This window comes from Tachyglossus aculeatus, chromosome 17 (assembly GCF_015852505.1).
Source record: "Tachyglossus aculeatus isolate mTacAcu1 chromosome 17, mTacAcu1.pri, whole genome shotgun sequence".
NCBI lineage: Eukaryota > Metazoa > Chordata > Mammalia > Monotremata > Tachyglossidae > Tachyglossus > Tachyglossus aculeatus.
Genome location: NC_052082.1, coordinates 46,779,866 through 46,793,126, shown reverse-complemented (window position 1 = coordinate 46,793,126; position 13,261 = coordinate 46,779,866). Strand labels below are relative to the sequence as shown.

Below are 13,261 nucleotides of genomic sequence, written 5' to 3'. Positions count from 1 at the left end.
TCTAGTCCTAGCTCTGATACTTGCTTATTTTGTGTGACCTTGGGGAAGTCACTTTACCACCCTGTGCCTCGGTTTTTTCACCAGCGAATTAGGAATAAAATACCTGGTTTCCTTCCCTCTTAGACTGCAAGCCCAGGATGGCACAGGAACTGTACCCAATGCTGTTGTCTTCTACCCCAATGCTTAGTAACCATCAGTGCTTCATCCCTATTACATTCTCAAGGCTAAATCCCTCATTATGTGCTCAGTCCCCCTACCTTGGACAATTTCATCCCCGCTTCGGACCCTCGCTAAACCAAAGGCTCTTTACCTCCTCGTTCCTGCGGATCTCCCCATCCAGCCTCCCAGAGGCACCATCGGGAGCTTCCTTCCGGACCAGAGGGCCGGGGCCTCACATCTTCCTGCTGCAGCCTCACTGCCCAGCCTCGGTGTCCCTTGCCCAACCCCATCCTCTTTAGAGCTGATCCGGGCCTCCCCGGGGATATAGCCAAGGGAGGAACAAGGGCCAATGCTGAGGCACCTGCCTGGGGAGTCTGAGCCAGTGGAACATATTCAAGGGGAATTACTAAAAAGAGCCAGAGGTGCACATGTGTGCACACGCATACACACACCCCTCCCCACGCCCCCCCCCCCCCAGACCCTTTCTCTCCCCTAGGAACATTGAAACTGACGTTCAGTGGCTACAAACAATAAGAATGTTCTTCAAAGGGGTCGAGATGCAGGAGTCTGGTGTGAGTCGTTGGAAAAATCACTTAACTTCTCTGTGCCTCAGTTCCCTCATCTGTAAAACAGAGATTAAGACTGTGAGCCCCATGTGGGACATGGACTGTGCCCAACCTGATTAGCTTGTATCTACCAGAGTGTGTAAAACAGCGCCTTTCCTCATTTACAAAATGGAGAAAAGATTATGTGGGATAGGTCCTATGGGTTCAAGTGTCAGCACAACCACTGCCCTGCTGAGTGACTTTGGGCAAGTCACTTTACCTGTCTCTGCCTCAGTTTTCTCATTTACAAAATGGAGGAAAGATTATGTGGAATAGGTCCTGTGTCTCACTTTGAGTTTAGCCCATTGTAAGTATTTAATAAATACCCCCATCAATATTATTAGCTAAGGAAGGGTTGGAATACTGGGTGACTTGCCAAGGGGGCTCTACTTTACATTACGCCTAGGTCCGACAAGCACCTTAATGTGCTCCTATCCAGCAACCTCTGTTCCCATGAATAAGTTCTTGTACTCCCTTCCCTCTTAGATTTTAGAGCCCCATATGTAATTGATGCAGCATCTGATCTTCTTTTATTGTGTCTCTCCCAGCACTCGGTACAATGTTTACCACGTAGTAAGTGTTCAACAAAGTCCACCATGATTATTAATTATTAGAATAACCTCCTCAACCAATCACATGAACTGTCTCTTCTCCGGAGCAGTCCACCCTGATAGGAGTCAGCTAAGGCACAGGCAGCTCATTTCTGACCGAGCAACTCAAAAATGGTGCAAATGGCAACCTAATGTTTTGAGAGAGCCACCCATTTGCCACTCATTCATTCATTCAATCGATCATATTTATTAAGCATTTACTGTGTGCAGAGCACTGGACTGAGTGCTTGGAAAGTGCAATTCGGCAACATATCGAGACAGTCCTTACCCAACAACGGGCTCACAGTCTAGAAGGGGGAGACAGGCAGCAAAACAAAAGAAGTAGACAGGTGTCAATACCATCAAAATAAATAGAATTAGAGATATATGCACATCATTAATAAAATAAGTAGAGTAATAAATATGTACAAATATGCGCAAGTGCTGTGGGGCAGGGAAGGGGATAGGGCAGAGGGAGGGAGGGGAGGCGATGGGGAGGGGAGGAGGAGTAGGGAAGGCCTCCTGGAGGAGGCGAACTCTCAGTAGGGCTTTGAAGGGAGGAAGAGAGCTAGTTTTGCGGATGTGTGGAGGGAGGGCATTCCAGGCCATGGGCCGGGGGTCGACGGCGGGACGGGTGAGAACGAGGCCCATTGAGGTGGTTAGTGGCAGAGGAGCGGAGGGTGCGGGCTGGGCTGTACAAGGAGAGAAGGGAGGTGAGGTAGGAGGGAACAAGATGATACCCATATTTAACATGCCAAACATTTGGGCCAGACTCTGTATACTGTATTGACCACCATAAAGTAAGTTGCTTCATTGACCAAAGTCACTAGAGAAAACAACCCAGAATCAAAGTGAATATGTCACCGTTCTCTATTTCCAGTCCTCCCGAGGCAATACTAGGTGGACCAATGCTAACTTCGCTATGTTTTATTGATCTGGTCTCCACTCTTTGACACCAGCCAGTTACACTGTATTTTCTGAGGGCCGCTGAGGAGAGTGGACTGGATCGTAGGTATTTGAATCCAGCACCCAGCACCCTTGGGGGACGTCCAACAGATGTCTCTTCTCTTGCTAGACTGTCCTTCCCCTGTCAGCCCCCTCCTCCTCCCTCTCACTGACTTTACGTACTCCTAGACAGTAAATATCGCTTCCTCATCCTGCTCACAGCCGACCTCACCTCCCTGTTCCTCAGGGAGTAGATCATGGGGTTCATCATGGGGGGTAGAACCGTATCACAGATGGAGACTGCCTTGTCCATTGGAAATGGGGTGAAGGGTCGGGTGTAGATATAGATGCATGGCACAAATTGCACAAAGACCACGATGAGGTGGGAGGTGCAGGTGGAGGCAGCCTTCCTCCTCCCTTCCTTGGAGTGGGACCTCAGCATCCCCAGGATGATTGTGTAAGATACCAGGAGGAGGAGGAACCAGACGACAACGAGCATTCCGCTGTTGGAGATCATCAGGATCTCCAGGACGGAGGTGTCCACACAGGCGAGCTTGAGGACCTGGGGGACATCGCAGTAGAAGTTATCCAGGACGTTGGGGCCACAGAAGGGCAATGGGAGCAGCAGAGCCAGCTGGACGATCGAGTGCATAAAGCCCCCTACCCAGGCGGCTGCTATCAGCCCCACACACACGGGGGTGTTCATGACGGCCACGTAATGCAGGGGCCGGGAGATGGCCACGTAGCGGTCGTATGCCATCACTGCCAGGAATAAGATCTGAGTCCCTCCAAGGAAGTGGAAGAAGAAGATCTGAATCATGCAGTCACCATAAGAGATGGCCTTAGTGGCAGAGAGGAAGTCCACCAGCATCCTGGGGAGCGTGACAGACGAATAGCAGAGATCCATGACGGACAGGCTGCGCAGCAGGAAATACATGGGAGTGTGGAGCCGGGGGTCACAGGTCACGGTGACCATGATGAGGAGGTTACCCAGCAGAGTCGTGATGTAGACGAGGAGGAATATTATGAAAAGGACCATCTGCAGACCTTGTATCTCGGTGAGGCCCAGGAAGATAAATTCAGATACTGCTGAGGCATTTCTCAGCTGCATTCTGCCAGGCTCTGTTCCCACATCCCGAGGAGAAAAGAGACAGATAGTGGGATATAGTGAAAACAATCAAAATCCTAAACTCCAAATACTCAAAGGGGTCTTGAGAAGTCAGAGAGCCTGGCTATTTTTAGGTAATGGCCGGAGCCCAGATGAAGAGAGACCTTCAAAAGGCAAGAATTTGCCAAGAACACCGGAAAGATTTTAAAGTGAACAATTTTTAAGTGGTGGCCGTTAGTCACAGTTTCTAAGCGGAAAGTGGAATTAACTGGGGGCGTTTTTCTTCATTAAACAGCAAGACTGCCTGTTTCTGTTCATTTGTTTGTTCAAAATTATTGAAGTTACTCTTATGGTCAGGTGATTCCTCTGTGATGGCTTCCATAATTAACTAACGTCTCGGGCATGAAATCTAGAGAAAGGAATCCTAACCGGAACCATAAATAAGTGGTCCTACATAGATAGTATATGAGGGGAGATTTTGGTAGCTTAAATAAATCAATTTCTAAAGATGAATCCCATACTAAAGTACATTTCTTAGTCACACATAGCTCATTAATTTTATTAATTTTTTAAGAATTCACCCTTAGCTCATTTTCATGAAAGTTCTTTTCACATCATGTGATGTGTGTATTGGGGTGGAGGGCAAAGAAAGATAAATATCCTGAGGACTTGGAAGATAAATTAGCAGCTGCTGCTTGTTTCTGTCAAAGTTCTTGGTGCCCTACTCCCAAAACTTGTAGAAGATCCTGACAACTGCCTCTGATGTCAGGAAATGTGGACCTCCGGTCTGATATCAAGAGCCAGATCTAAATAGCTACAGGGACCGAGAGCCCTGGACAAATAGGCTGCCTCTCAGAGACAAGGAATGACCCAGGACAGACTGGATATTAGAACCTGGATTCCTCATCCCTCATCAACCAATCGATCGTATTTTTTGAGCGCTTACTGTGTGCAGAATACTGTACTATGAGTTTGGGAGAGTACAGTACAACAGAGTTGGTAGACACATTCCCCACCCATAACAAGCTTATGGCGTAGAAGGGGAGACTTCAATACATTGGGGAGGGGGCCCTACAAAAGAGGATGAAAAGCAATAGGGAGGTGGGTAAAGTCAAGGCACTTAAGAAATGAAAATCAAACACCAGTGCAGCAGAAGAAAGATCTTTTCAGGCTGAGGGACACAGAAAAGATCTGGAACTTGGAACCGAAGCCTCCCGGGATAGATCCAGCAGGAGCAGACTGCAGAAGCAGTGGTAATTTTGTTCTTTAAATCCCTTCGTCCCCAACAAGTGCCAGCTTGCCGCAGCCTGGCTTGACAAACTTCAGGTGTCGACACCCAAAACAGCTCTTGTGTACAGGGGGCAAATTTCCTTTCTTGCCCTAGGTCCTCACATGCCTTGCTAAAGTCCTGAACGTCAGTTAATAACAACAATCAATAATGGTGGTATTCACTAAGGGCTTATTATGAGCCAAACATTGTGCTAAAAGCTGGGCTAGATACAGGACAATTAGACTGAATGCTGTCTCTGGCCCTTATTGGGATCATGGAGCAATGTGGCTTAGTGGAAAGAGTCTGGGAGTCAGAGGACCTGAGTTCTAATCCCAGCTCTGCCAATTGCTTGCTGTGTGACCTTGAATAAGTCACTTACCTTCACCGTGCCTCAGTTCTCCCTTCTATTGAGACTGTGAGCACCATGAGCGACGGGGACTGTGACCCACCTAATTAGCTTATATTTACACCGGCGCTTAGAACAGTATCTGATGCATAGTAAGTGGTTAACCTAGACCATTAAAAAATGGAATTTGTATTATAGCAACATGTACAGTTCTGAGCACCATGTTTGAGAAAGGTTGGAAAGGCAGGGGAGAGGGTGTAGAGAAAAGTATGGTGGAAAGCCAGAGAAGCAGGGCCTGTGAAAAAAGGGAAAGAGGTTTTAGATTTGAACTTGGTTTGTCTATAAGGTCATCCCTCTAGACTGTAAGCTCGTTTTAGGCAGGAAACATTTCTACCAACTCATTTATATTGTACTCTCCCAAGCACTTAGTACAATACTCTGTACAGAGTAAGTGCTCAAAAAATACCATCGACTGATTGATTGATCGTGTACTTTCCTAAGTGCTGATTGATTAATTGTGTACTTTCCTAAGTGCTAGTTCGGGGCTCTACACAGAGTAAGCAGTCAATAAATATCACTGATTGGGTGATTGCTTGGGGACATAAGGCTGAGGGGTGGCTTAAATCATTGACTTCTGGCCTATGAATAGGCTATACTGACTAGTTGTTCCCCCTGCCCACGGAGGCCCACTGAGGCAAAGGACTTCACTGAAAGCAAGAGGAATTTAAGTTGGCGAACGGGGATTTCTTGATAGCCCTGATGACTCAATGCTGGCATGGACCTCCATAGGCAGTTGTTGCAACTTCTCCACTGAACTGCTTCAGGGGGTTTAGTTACGCACCTGAAGGCAGGGGATTGGGCCAGATGATCTTTAAAAAGTCCCTTCCAGGTCTATTTTTACAATTATACAATTCTCAGAAATTCAGAAAAGTAAAGCACAGATGAGTAGAAATTGCACTCTAATAATACAGTACTGTGTGCTTGTGTGTGTGTGTGTCTGTGAGAAAGAGAGAGAGAGAGAGAGAGAGAGAGAGAGAGAGAGAGAGAGAGAGAGAGAGAGAGAGAGAGAGAGAGAGAGAGAGAGAGAGAGAGAGAGAGAGAGAGAGAAATAAGGAGGAGGAGAGGGAGAGACAGAGAAAAGAAAATGAGTCTGGGTCTTTGGTACCCATAGATTTCTGTGACATTCTTTCTCCCTTTCCAGGTGTTTTCAGATCATCAGCCAGGTGTTAATCAAGTTTTTGCTTGCATTAGACAGACAAGCATCTTAGCAGTGGATGCAATATTGACATCCATCAGCAGCCCAGACCCCTTGGTGGTTCATTCAGAGACATTTATGACTCGGGAGCCTGCCTTCCTGCTTCCCAGACACTCCGGTGGCCTCATCTGGGCCTGCCTTCTGAGCTGAAACCGACATCTGCCTGTCAGGTCTTGGGGCCCCGCCGGGGCAATTCAGAAGAGTAACATCAGTCCGTCACCTCTCACCTACCTTTGCTTGGGGCAGGGGCTCAGAGCCTTCCACCTTCCTGGCTCATCTTCACAGGCCTGTCCTCATCTCCCCTGCCCCATCCCAACCTCCAATATAGCTTCTCTGAGTCCCAGGGGGATGGGATGTTACAGAGGAGACACTGGTCATTACGGAGGCAGCTTCCCCAGGGAGTGAACAGCTGAAGGGACTGATGCGGAGGGAGTTATTAATGAAGTTTCAGTCTGGTTGGTTGCAACACACACACACACGTGCATGCAAACACATGCACGCACATGAACAGGGAAACTCTGAGATGACTGTTCAGGAGATTGAGCCCTGGAAAATTCCTGGAGAAGACTCAGCCCCAGACCAGGCAAGGAGAGATGGAGCAGGGCAATCGCAAGCCAAGGACATCGTGCTGGCTCTCAGGGGCTGAGAGCACCGTGTGGGACAGAGACTATGTCCCACCTGATTCCCTGTATCCACCCCGACGCTTAGGACACTACTCGGCACATAAAAAGGGCTTAACAAATATTATTATTATTGTTATCTAGCAGAGCTGGAATCCAGACAGAGAGAAGCACCTAGAACAGGATACCCTGAAGCTCCCCTATCTTGAGACTGCTCATAGATAGAAACTATCATGCCATGGAGTTTCCCAGCTCTGTGTGACAAAAGTGGGTCTTGGGAGCAGAAATATCAATATCAATCAGTGGTATTTATTGAACACCTATTCTCCCCATTCTGGTTTCTACCAGCTTCATCTTTGATTCAGATCTCTGCTTCCACTATTTATGAAAAATTAGTGTCTGTCTGTCTCCCCATTAGACTGTAAGCTCAGTGAGAGTAGAAAATGAATTTTTTACATCTACTGTACTCACCCAAGGACTTAGAACAGTGTATTGCACACTGAAGGTGCTCAATGAATACTGCTGATGAAAGAGAGGGTCCAGTCTCCTGCCTTCAACTCTGTCCTGATGTTGTTCCTGGAGATGGGAACTCCCTCCCCTTTCCCAAACCCATCAGACAGCAGCTCTTGCAATCTTCAAAGCCCTCCTCAAATCTCACTTCTTTTTTGAGGCCTTCTCTGATTAATTATCAATACTCCAATCAAATCATTCCATTTGCCTGCTGAGTGACCTTGGGCAAGTCACTTCACTTGTCTGGGCTTCAGTTTCCTCATCTGTAAAACAGGGATTCTCCTTACTACTTAGACTGTGAGCCTCCTGTGAGACAGGGACTAAGTCTGGCCTGATTATCATGTACTGATTTAATGCAGTGCTCTGCAAACAGTCAGCACTCAATAAATATGATAAATTGATTGATAATGATTAGACTTCATGACTCTGAGTATTTTCAATATTTGGATTCCAGGGTTTTGATTGTTTTCACTGAACTCCACTGTCCATCTCTTCTCTGGGGGATCTGGCGGTGGAGCTCCGACTGAATGGAGCTGGGAAACATTTTGGGTGTGTCAAAGTTTGTCTTCCTGGGCCTCACACAGATCCGGGGGCTGCAGGGTATGATGTTCCTCCTCATCTATGTCACGACTCTGCTGGGCGACCTCCTCATCGTGGTCACCGTGGCCTGTGAACACTGGCTCCAAACCCTCGTGTACTTTCTCTTACATAGCCTGTCTATCATGGATGTCTGTGATTCATGATCTCAAAAATGCTGGTGGACTTCCTTTCTGCCACCCAAACCATCTCCTATGGAGGCTGCATGGCCCAGATCTTCCTCTTCCACGTCCTTGGAGGGGCTCAGATCTTCTTTCTAGCAGTGATGGCGTATGACCATTACCTGGCCATCTCCCGGCCTCTGCGCTACGCGGCCACCATGAACCCCCAGGTGTGTGTGGGGATGATGCTGGCCACCTGGCTGGTGGGTTTTGTGCATTCCATTTTCCAGCTCGCTCCACTGCTCCCGTTGCCTTTCTCTGGGCCCAACGTCCTGAATAACTTCTCCGGTGATGTACTCAAGGTCCTGCAGCTCGCCTGTGTGAATATCTCCCTCTTGGAGCTCCTGATGATCTTCAACAGCAGGCTGCTCATTCTCCTCTGGTTCATCCTCCTCTTGGTATCCTCATGATCCTCCTGCAGATGCTGAGGACCCACTCCAAGGAAGGGAGGAAGAAAGATGCCTCCAGCTGCACCTTTTGTCTCATTGTGATCTTGGCATAATTTGTGCCTTCACCTATGCCTGACCCTTCACAACATTTGCCATGGATCAGGCAGGCTCCATCTGTGAAACTTCTTTACCCCACCATGCTGAACCCCACTATCTGAGGAAGAGGGAGGGGAGATTGGCTGTGAGCAGGGTCAGGAAGTGAAATTTACTGTCTAGGAGGATTCAGAGTCAGGGAGAGGTGAGAGGAGGGAACTGACAGAGGCAGAACAATCTGGCAAGAGAGGAAAGATGTGACAAATGTCCCACGAGGAAGCTGGGTGGGTTCAAGTTCCCACGATCCAGATTGGCAGTCCTCAGAAAATACAGTGTCAATTGGCTAGTGTAAAAGAGCAAAGAGAGGATCAATAAAACATGATAAGGCGAAGTCTTGCTACCAAAATGAGTCCTTGTTCACCTAGCATCCCTCCCAAAACGGGTTGATAGCAGAAAGCCCTGATTTATTCTTGTTGTTTCTGGGTTTTTGCTTCATAGCATAGTGGATAGAGCGTGGGCCTGGAGTCAGAAGGTCATGGATTCTAATCCTGGCGCCACCACTTGTCTGCTCTGTGACCTTGGGCAAGTCACTTAATTTCTCTGTGCCTCAGTTAGTTCATCTGTAAAATGGGGAACGAGATTATGAGCCCCATCTGAAACAAGGACTGTGTCCGACCTGATTTGCTTGTATCTACCCCAGCACTTAGTACAGTGCCTACACGCTGTAGCACTTAGTAAATACCATAATGATCATTATCAGTGAATTTGTTTTATTTTAGGGTGCTCAAGAGAATCAGCAAATTCTGGCCCAGTTGCTTGCCGTGTTAAGTGTGTCATTGCTGGCAGTTGGGTGGCTCTCTCTTGAAACACTTTCTCTGATAAGTTGCCATTTGCACAATTTTGAGTCAGTTGGTCATAATTAAGCAGCCGGGGTCGCAGTTGACTCCCATCAATGGGGAGACCGCTGGAGGAAGGACAGTTGAGCAGTTGTTAGACTGTTCAAGAAAATCAGTTCACCTATTGAAAGACCTTTCTTCCTCCCGAAGCTTCTCCTGTGTTGGCAGTAGCAGGCCTGCTCCCGGAACACCCTCTTCTCCCTCCACTGCCACCCCACATGTCTCAGACAGCTCCTCAGCAGATTCCCTTATCATTTGCTCTCCCACAGAGACAGGAGAGCAAGACCCTGCAATGGTGTCTGTGTCTGACTCCCTTGAGAGATGTCTCTTCTGTGTAGCCACTGGACGGCAATCGCAGTGGTTCCTTGGGGAGGCCAAGAACCTATGTGAATCTGTGTGTGTGTGCCTTACCCTTTTTAATAACTCCCCTTGCACATGTTCCTCTGGCTCAGTCTCCCCAGGCAGCTGCCTCAGTGTTGGGCCTTGTTCCTTCCTTGGCTATATCTCCGGGGGGGCCCAGATCAGCTCTTAAGAGGACTGGGCTGCAGAAGGGAGACTGAGGTTGGGCAGCGAGGCAGCATCAGGAAGATGTGAGGCCTCTGCGGTGGTTCAGAAGGAAGGAAACTCCCGATGGTGCTGCTGGGAGGCCTGATGGGGAGAATGACAGGAATCGGGAGGTAAAGAGTCTTTGCTTTAGTGAGGGGCTGGAGGGGGGATTAGGTTGTCTGTGGGTTACAGTAGAGGGATTTGGCCTTGAGAATGTAATAGGGATGATGGCATTTCTTAAGTATTCACTATGTACTAAGTACTGGGGTTGATACAAGAAAATCAATAGGACACAGTTCCTGTTCCCTTCCGGGCTCACAGTCTAAGAGGGAGGCAGATCAGGTATTTCTTGCCAATTGGCAAATGAGAAACAGAGGCACAGAGTGGTAAAATGACTTCCCCAAGATCATACCCAGAAAGCCAGCAGCAGGACTAGGACTAGAACCTGTATCTCCTGACTCCCGGTCACGGGCTCTATCCACTAGGCCACAATTTCAGTGTATTAGGAGGAGGGAGTTGGGTAAGGAGCTGCAGGAGCAGAGTGGCCAGACCCCTGAGTTTGGAGGTGAGAGAAGCTGAGTTTCCAGGCCATCCAGGGCAAACCTCATGGATATGACAAGGCTGAGGCAATTAATAAATATGACTGACTGACTGACTGAAAGGATCCAACCTTGTCCAGGGCCCTGTCCTTCTTGGCAGCATCCTGAGAATGTCTCCCATCTCAGATTTGCTCAACGATTCTAAACCTGGGAGCCCTGAGAGTGGAACTAAGGGACATCTCTCTGAGGAATCAGCTCTGAATGGGATGCCTGGCCTTGGGCTGGGTAGAGGATCTCGGGGGAAAGGAGGGGAGGGGAGCATCAGGGCACATCCTTGTAAGTGGTGGAGTGTCTGTCTTCTCCAGGTCCAGGAAGTCCGGGACATGTCAATCCAGATTGGCCTTACATGGGGACACCCCAACTCTGAAGCAGAGGGAAGGGGCCCCTAAAATTAGGACCCTCTACTTGTGATGCTTCTCTGGGATCACCTCTTCCTCCTTCCTTCCCTGTGGCTTGTATTCCTCTAGCAGAAGATGGCAAGTACAGCCCTGATTTCTGCGACTGAACTCTCGCTGTCTTTTCCTGCCTTCCTCTCCCCTCTTCTTCTTTGCTCTGTCTCTGCTTCTACATCTTTCCTCCAACTGTGGCTCAGCATGTCTCTGCCATGGGCTGTCCTGGAGTCTCAGAATTTTGCCTTTACTCTGCCTCTCTGCATTTCTGCCTCCTCCTCTGCCACTATTTATATACCTTTTCTCTGCATTTGTCTCTCTGCTTTTCTGTCCGTCTTCCAGAATTCCAAGAGGGCAACCTCTTCCCAGTGGGTGTTGTTTATGATAATAATGATGTTGGAGGAGAGCAGGCAGCCCTGCCAGGAACTACCAAGGTCAGGGGAAAAAGGGGTTGGCTCTACAATGCCGAGTAGTAGCAATTTGCCCTACTGGAAAGAGCATGGACCTAGGGGCCAGAGAACCTGGGTTCTAATCTCAGCTCCCCCCACTTTCCTGCCATATGACCTTGGGCAAGTCACTTCACTTCTCTCTTCCTCAGTTACCTCATTTGTAAAATGGGGACTAAGAATGGGAATCCCATGTGAGTCATGGACTGTGTCCAAACTGATTATTTTGTATCTACCTGAGCTCTCAGTACAGTGCCTGGCACATAGTCAATAACTGCTTAACAAATACCATTACAAGTAAAAAGAAATGAATGTTCACATGAGACACAACTGAGGTTTACAAAGTCATGAAAGGTCTGGGCAGGATGAAGTGGAATTGTTTAGCTTCCTGAGCCATCTGATTGGTGAAGAGCCATGGGCAGGACAGAGTGTAATGGATATTTCTGGAGGGTATCTCTGTTGACCAGAGATTGGTGGCAAAGCTTCCCATATGGGCAGTGGCTCTCTGTGAACAGGGATGAGTAGGCACTAGCTTGGAATCCCCTTTTTTGAGGGACCTGTTAAAGGGGTACAATTCTGGGAAATCAACTGCAATGGGTTTCTGTGTCATTCCATCACTTTGTATGGGCAGGATTCCTGGACAGAATTCCTGGACAGAATCAAAAAGTTCCAAAGATTCAGGGGGGATAGGACTTTGGAGGGGTTGATTCCGGTTCCTTGGAAACTTTACCAGTGGGCAGGGGGAGTTTTCTCTTGGGTTACATTATTGCCATTTTCCCTCCAGGAGCTTTGAGGTTTTTCCTGGACCTGATGGAGGTGGGAAATGGCTCAACCATATCAGAGTTTGTCTTCCTGGGACTCACTCAGAACCGGAGGCTGCAGGTTGTCCTGTTCATGGTGTTCCTCTTCATCTATACCACGACTCTGCTGGGTAACCTCCTCATCATGGTCACCGTGACCTGTGACCCCCGCCTCCACACCCCCATGTACTTCCTGCTGCGCAACCTGTCTGTCATAGACATTTTGTGTTCCTCTGTCACACTCCCCAGGATGCTGGTGGACTTCCTCTCCCCCACTAATACCATTACCTTTGGTGGCTGCATGGCCCAAATCTTCTTCTTCCACTTCTTTGGAGGGGCCGACATGTTCTTCCTGGGGGTCATGGCATATGACCGCTTCGTGGCCATTTCCCGACCTCTGCACTACATGGCCATCATGAACACCCCAGTATGTATAGGGCTGATCCTGGCAGCCTGGGTACTGGGGTTTGTGCACTCAAGCACCCAACTTGCTCTGCTGTTCCCGTTGCCTTTCTGTGGTCCCAATGTCCTGGATAACTTCTACTGAGATGTCCCCCAGGTCCTCAGGCTCGCCTGTGTGGACACCTCCGTCCTGGAGATCCTGATGATCTCCAACAGCAGGCTGCTCGTTCTCGTCTGGTTCCTCCTCCTCCTGGCATCTTACACGGTCATCCTGGGGATGCTGAGGTCCCACTCCAAGGAAGGGAGGAGGAAGGCCGCCTCCACCTGCACCTCCCACATCATCGTGGTCTTCATGCAATTTGTGCCATGCATCTACATCTATGCCCGACCCTTCACCCCATTTCCCATGGACAAGGCGGTCTCCGTCTGCGATACGGTTCTGCCCACCATACTGAACCCCGTGATCTACTCCCTGAGGAACAGGGAGGTGAAATTAGCTATGAAGAGGTTAAAGAAACGACTTTTACAGGCTTGA

At 48.6% G+C, this 13,261-nt stretch overlaps 1 protein-coding gene and 2 pseudogenes across 1 annotated transcript; 2 read left to right on the top strand and 1 right to left on the bottom strand.

Annotated features, from left to right (window-relative positions):
* Nucleotides 1-886: 886 nt before the first annotated feature.
* Nucleotides 887-3,410, bottom strand: LOC119939071 (olfactory receptor 4D1-like). The gene is made up of 2 exons (XM_038758835.1): nt 2,500-3,410; nt 887-935 (listed from the first exon to the last, which is right to left on the bottom strand). Exons 1-2 carry the CDS (start codon nt 3,408-3,410, stop codon nt 887-889), a joined length of 960 nt encoding a protein of 319 aa, XP_038614763.1.
* Nucleotides 3,411-7,935: 4,525 nt separating this feature from the next.
* LOC119939070 lies at nt 7,936-8,817 on the top strand (annotated as a pseudogene).
* Nucleotides 8,818-12,334: 3,517 nt separating this feature from the next.
* Nucleotides 12,335-13,261, top strand: LOC119939617 (annotated as a pseudogene).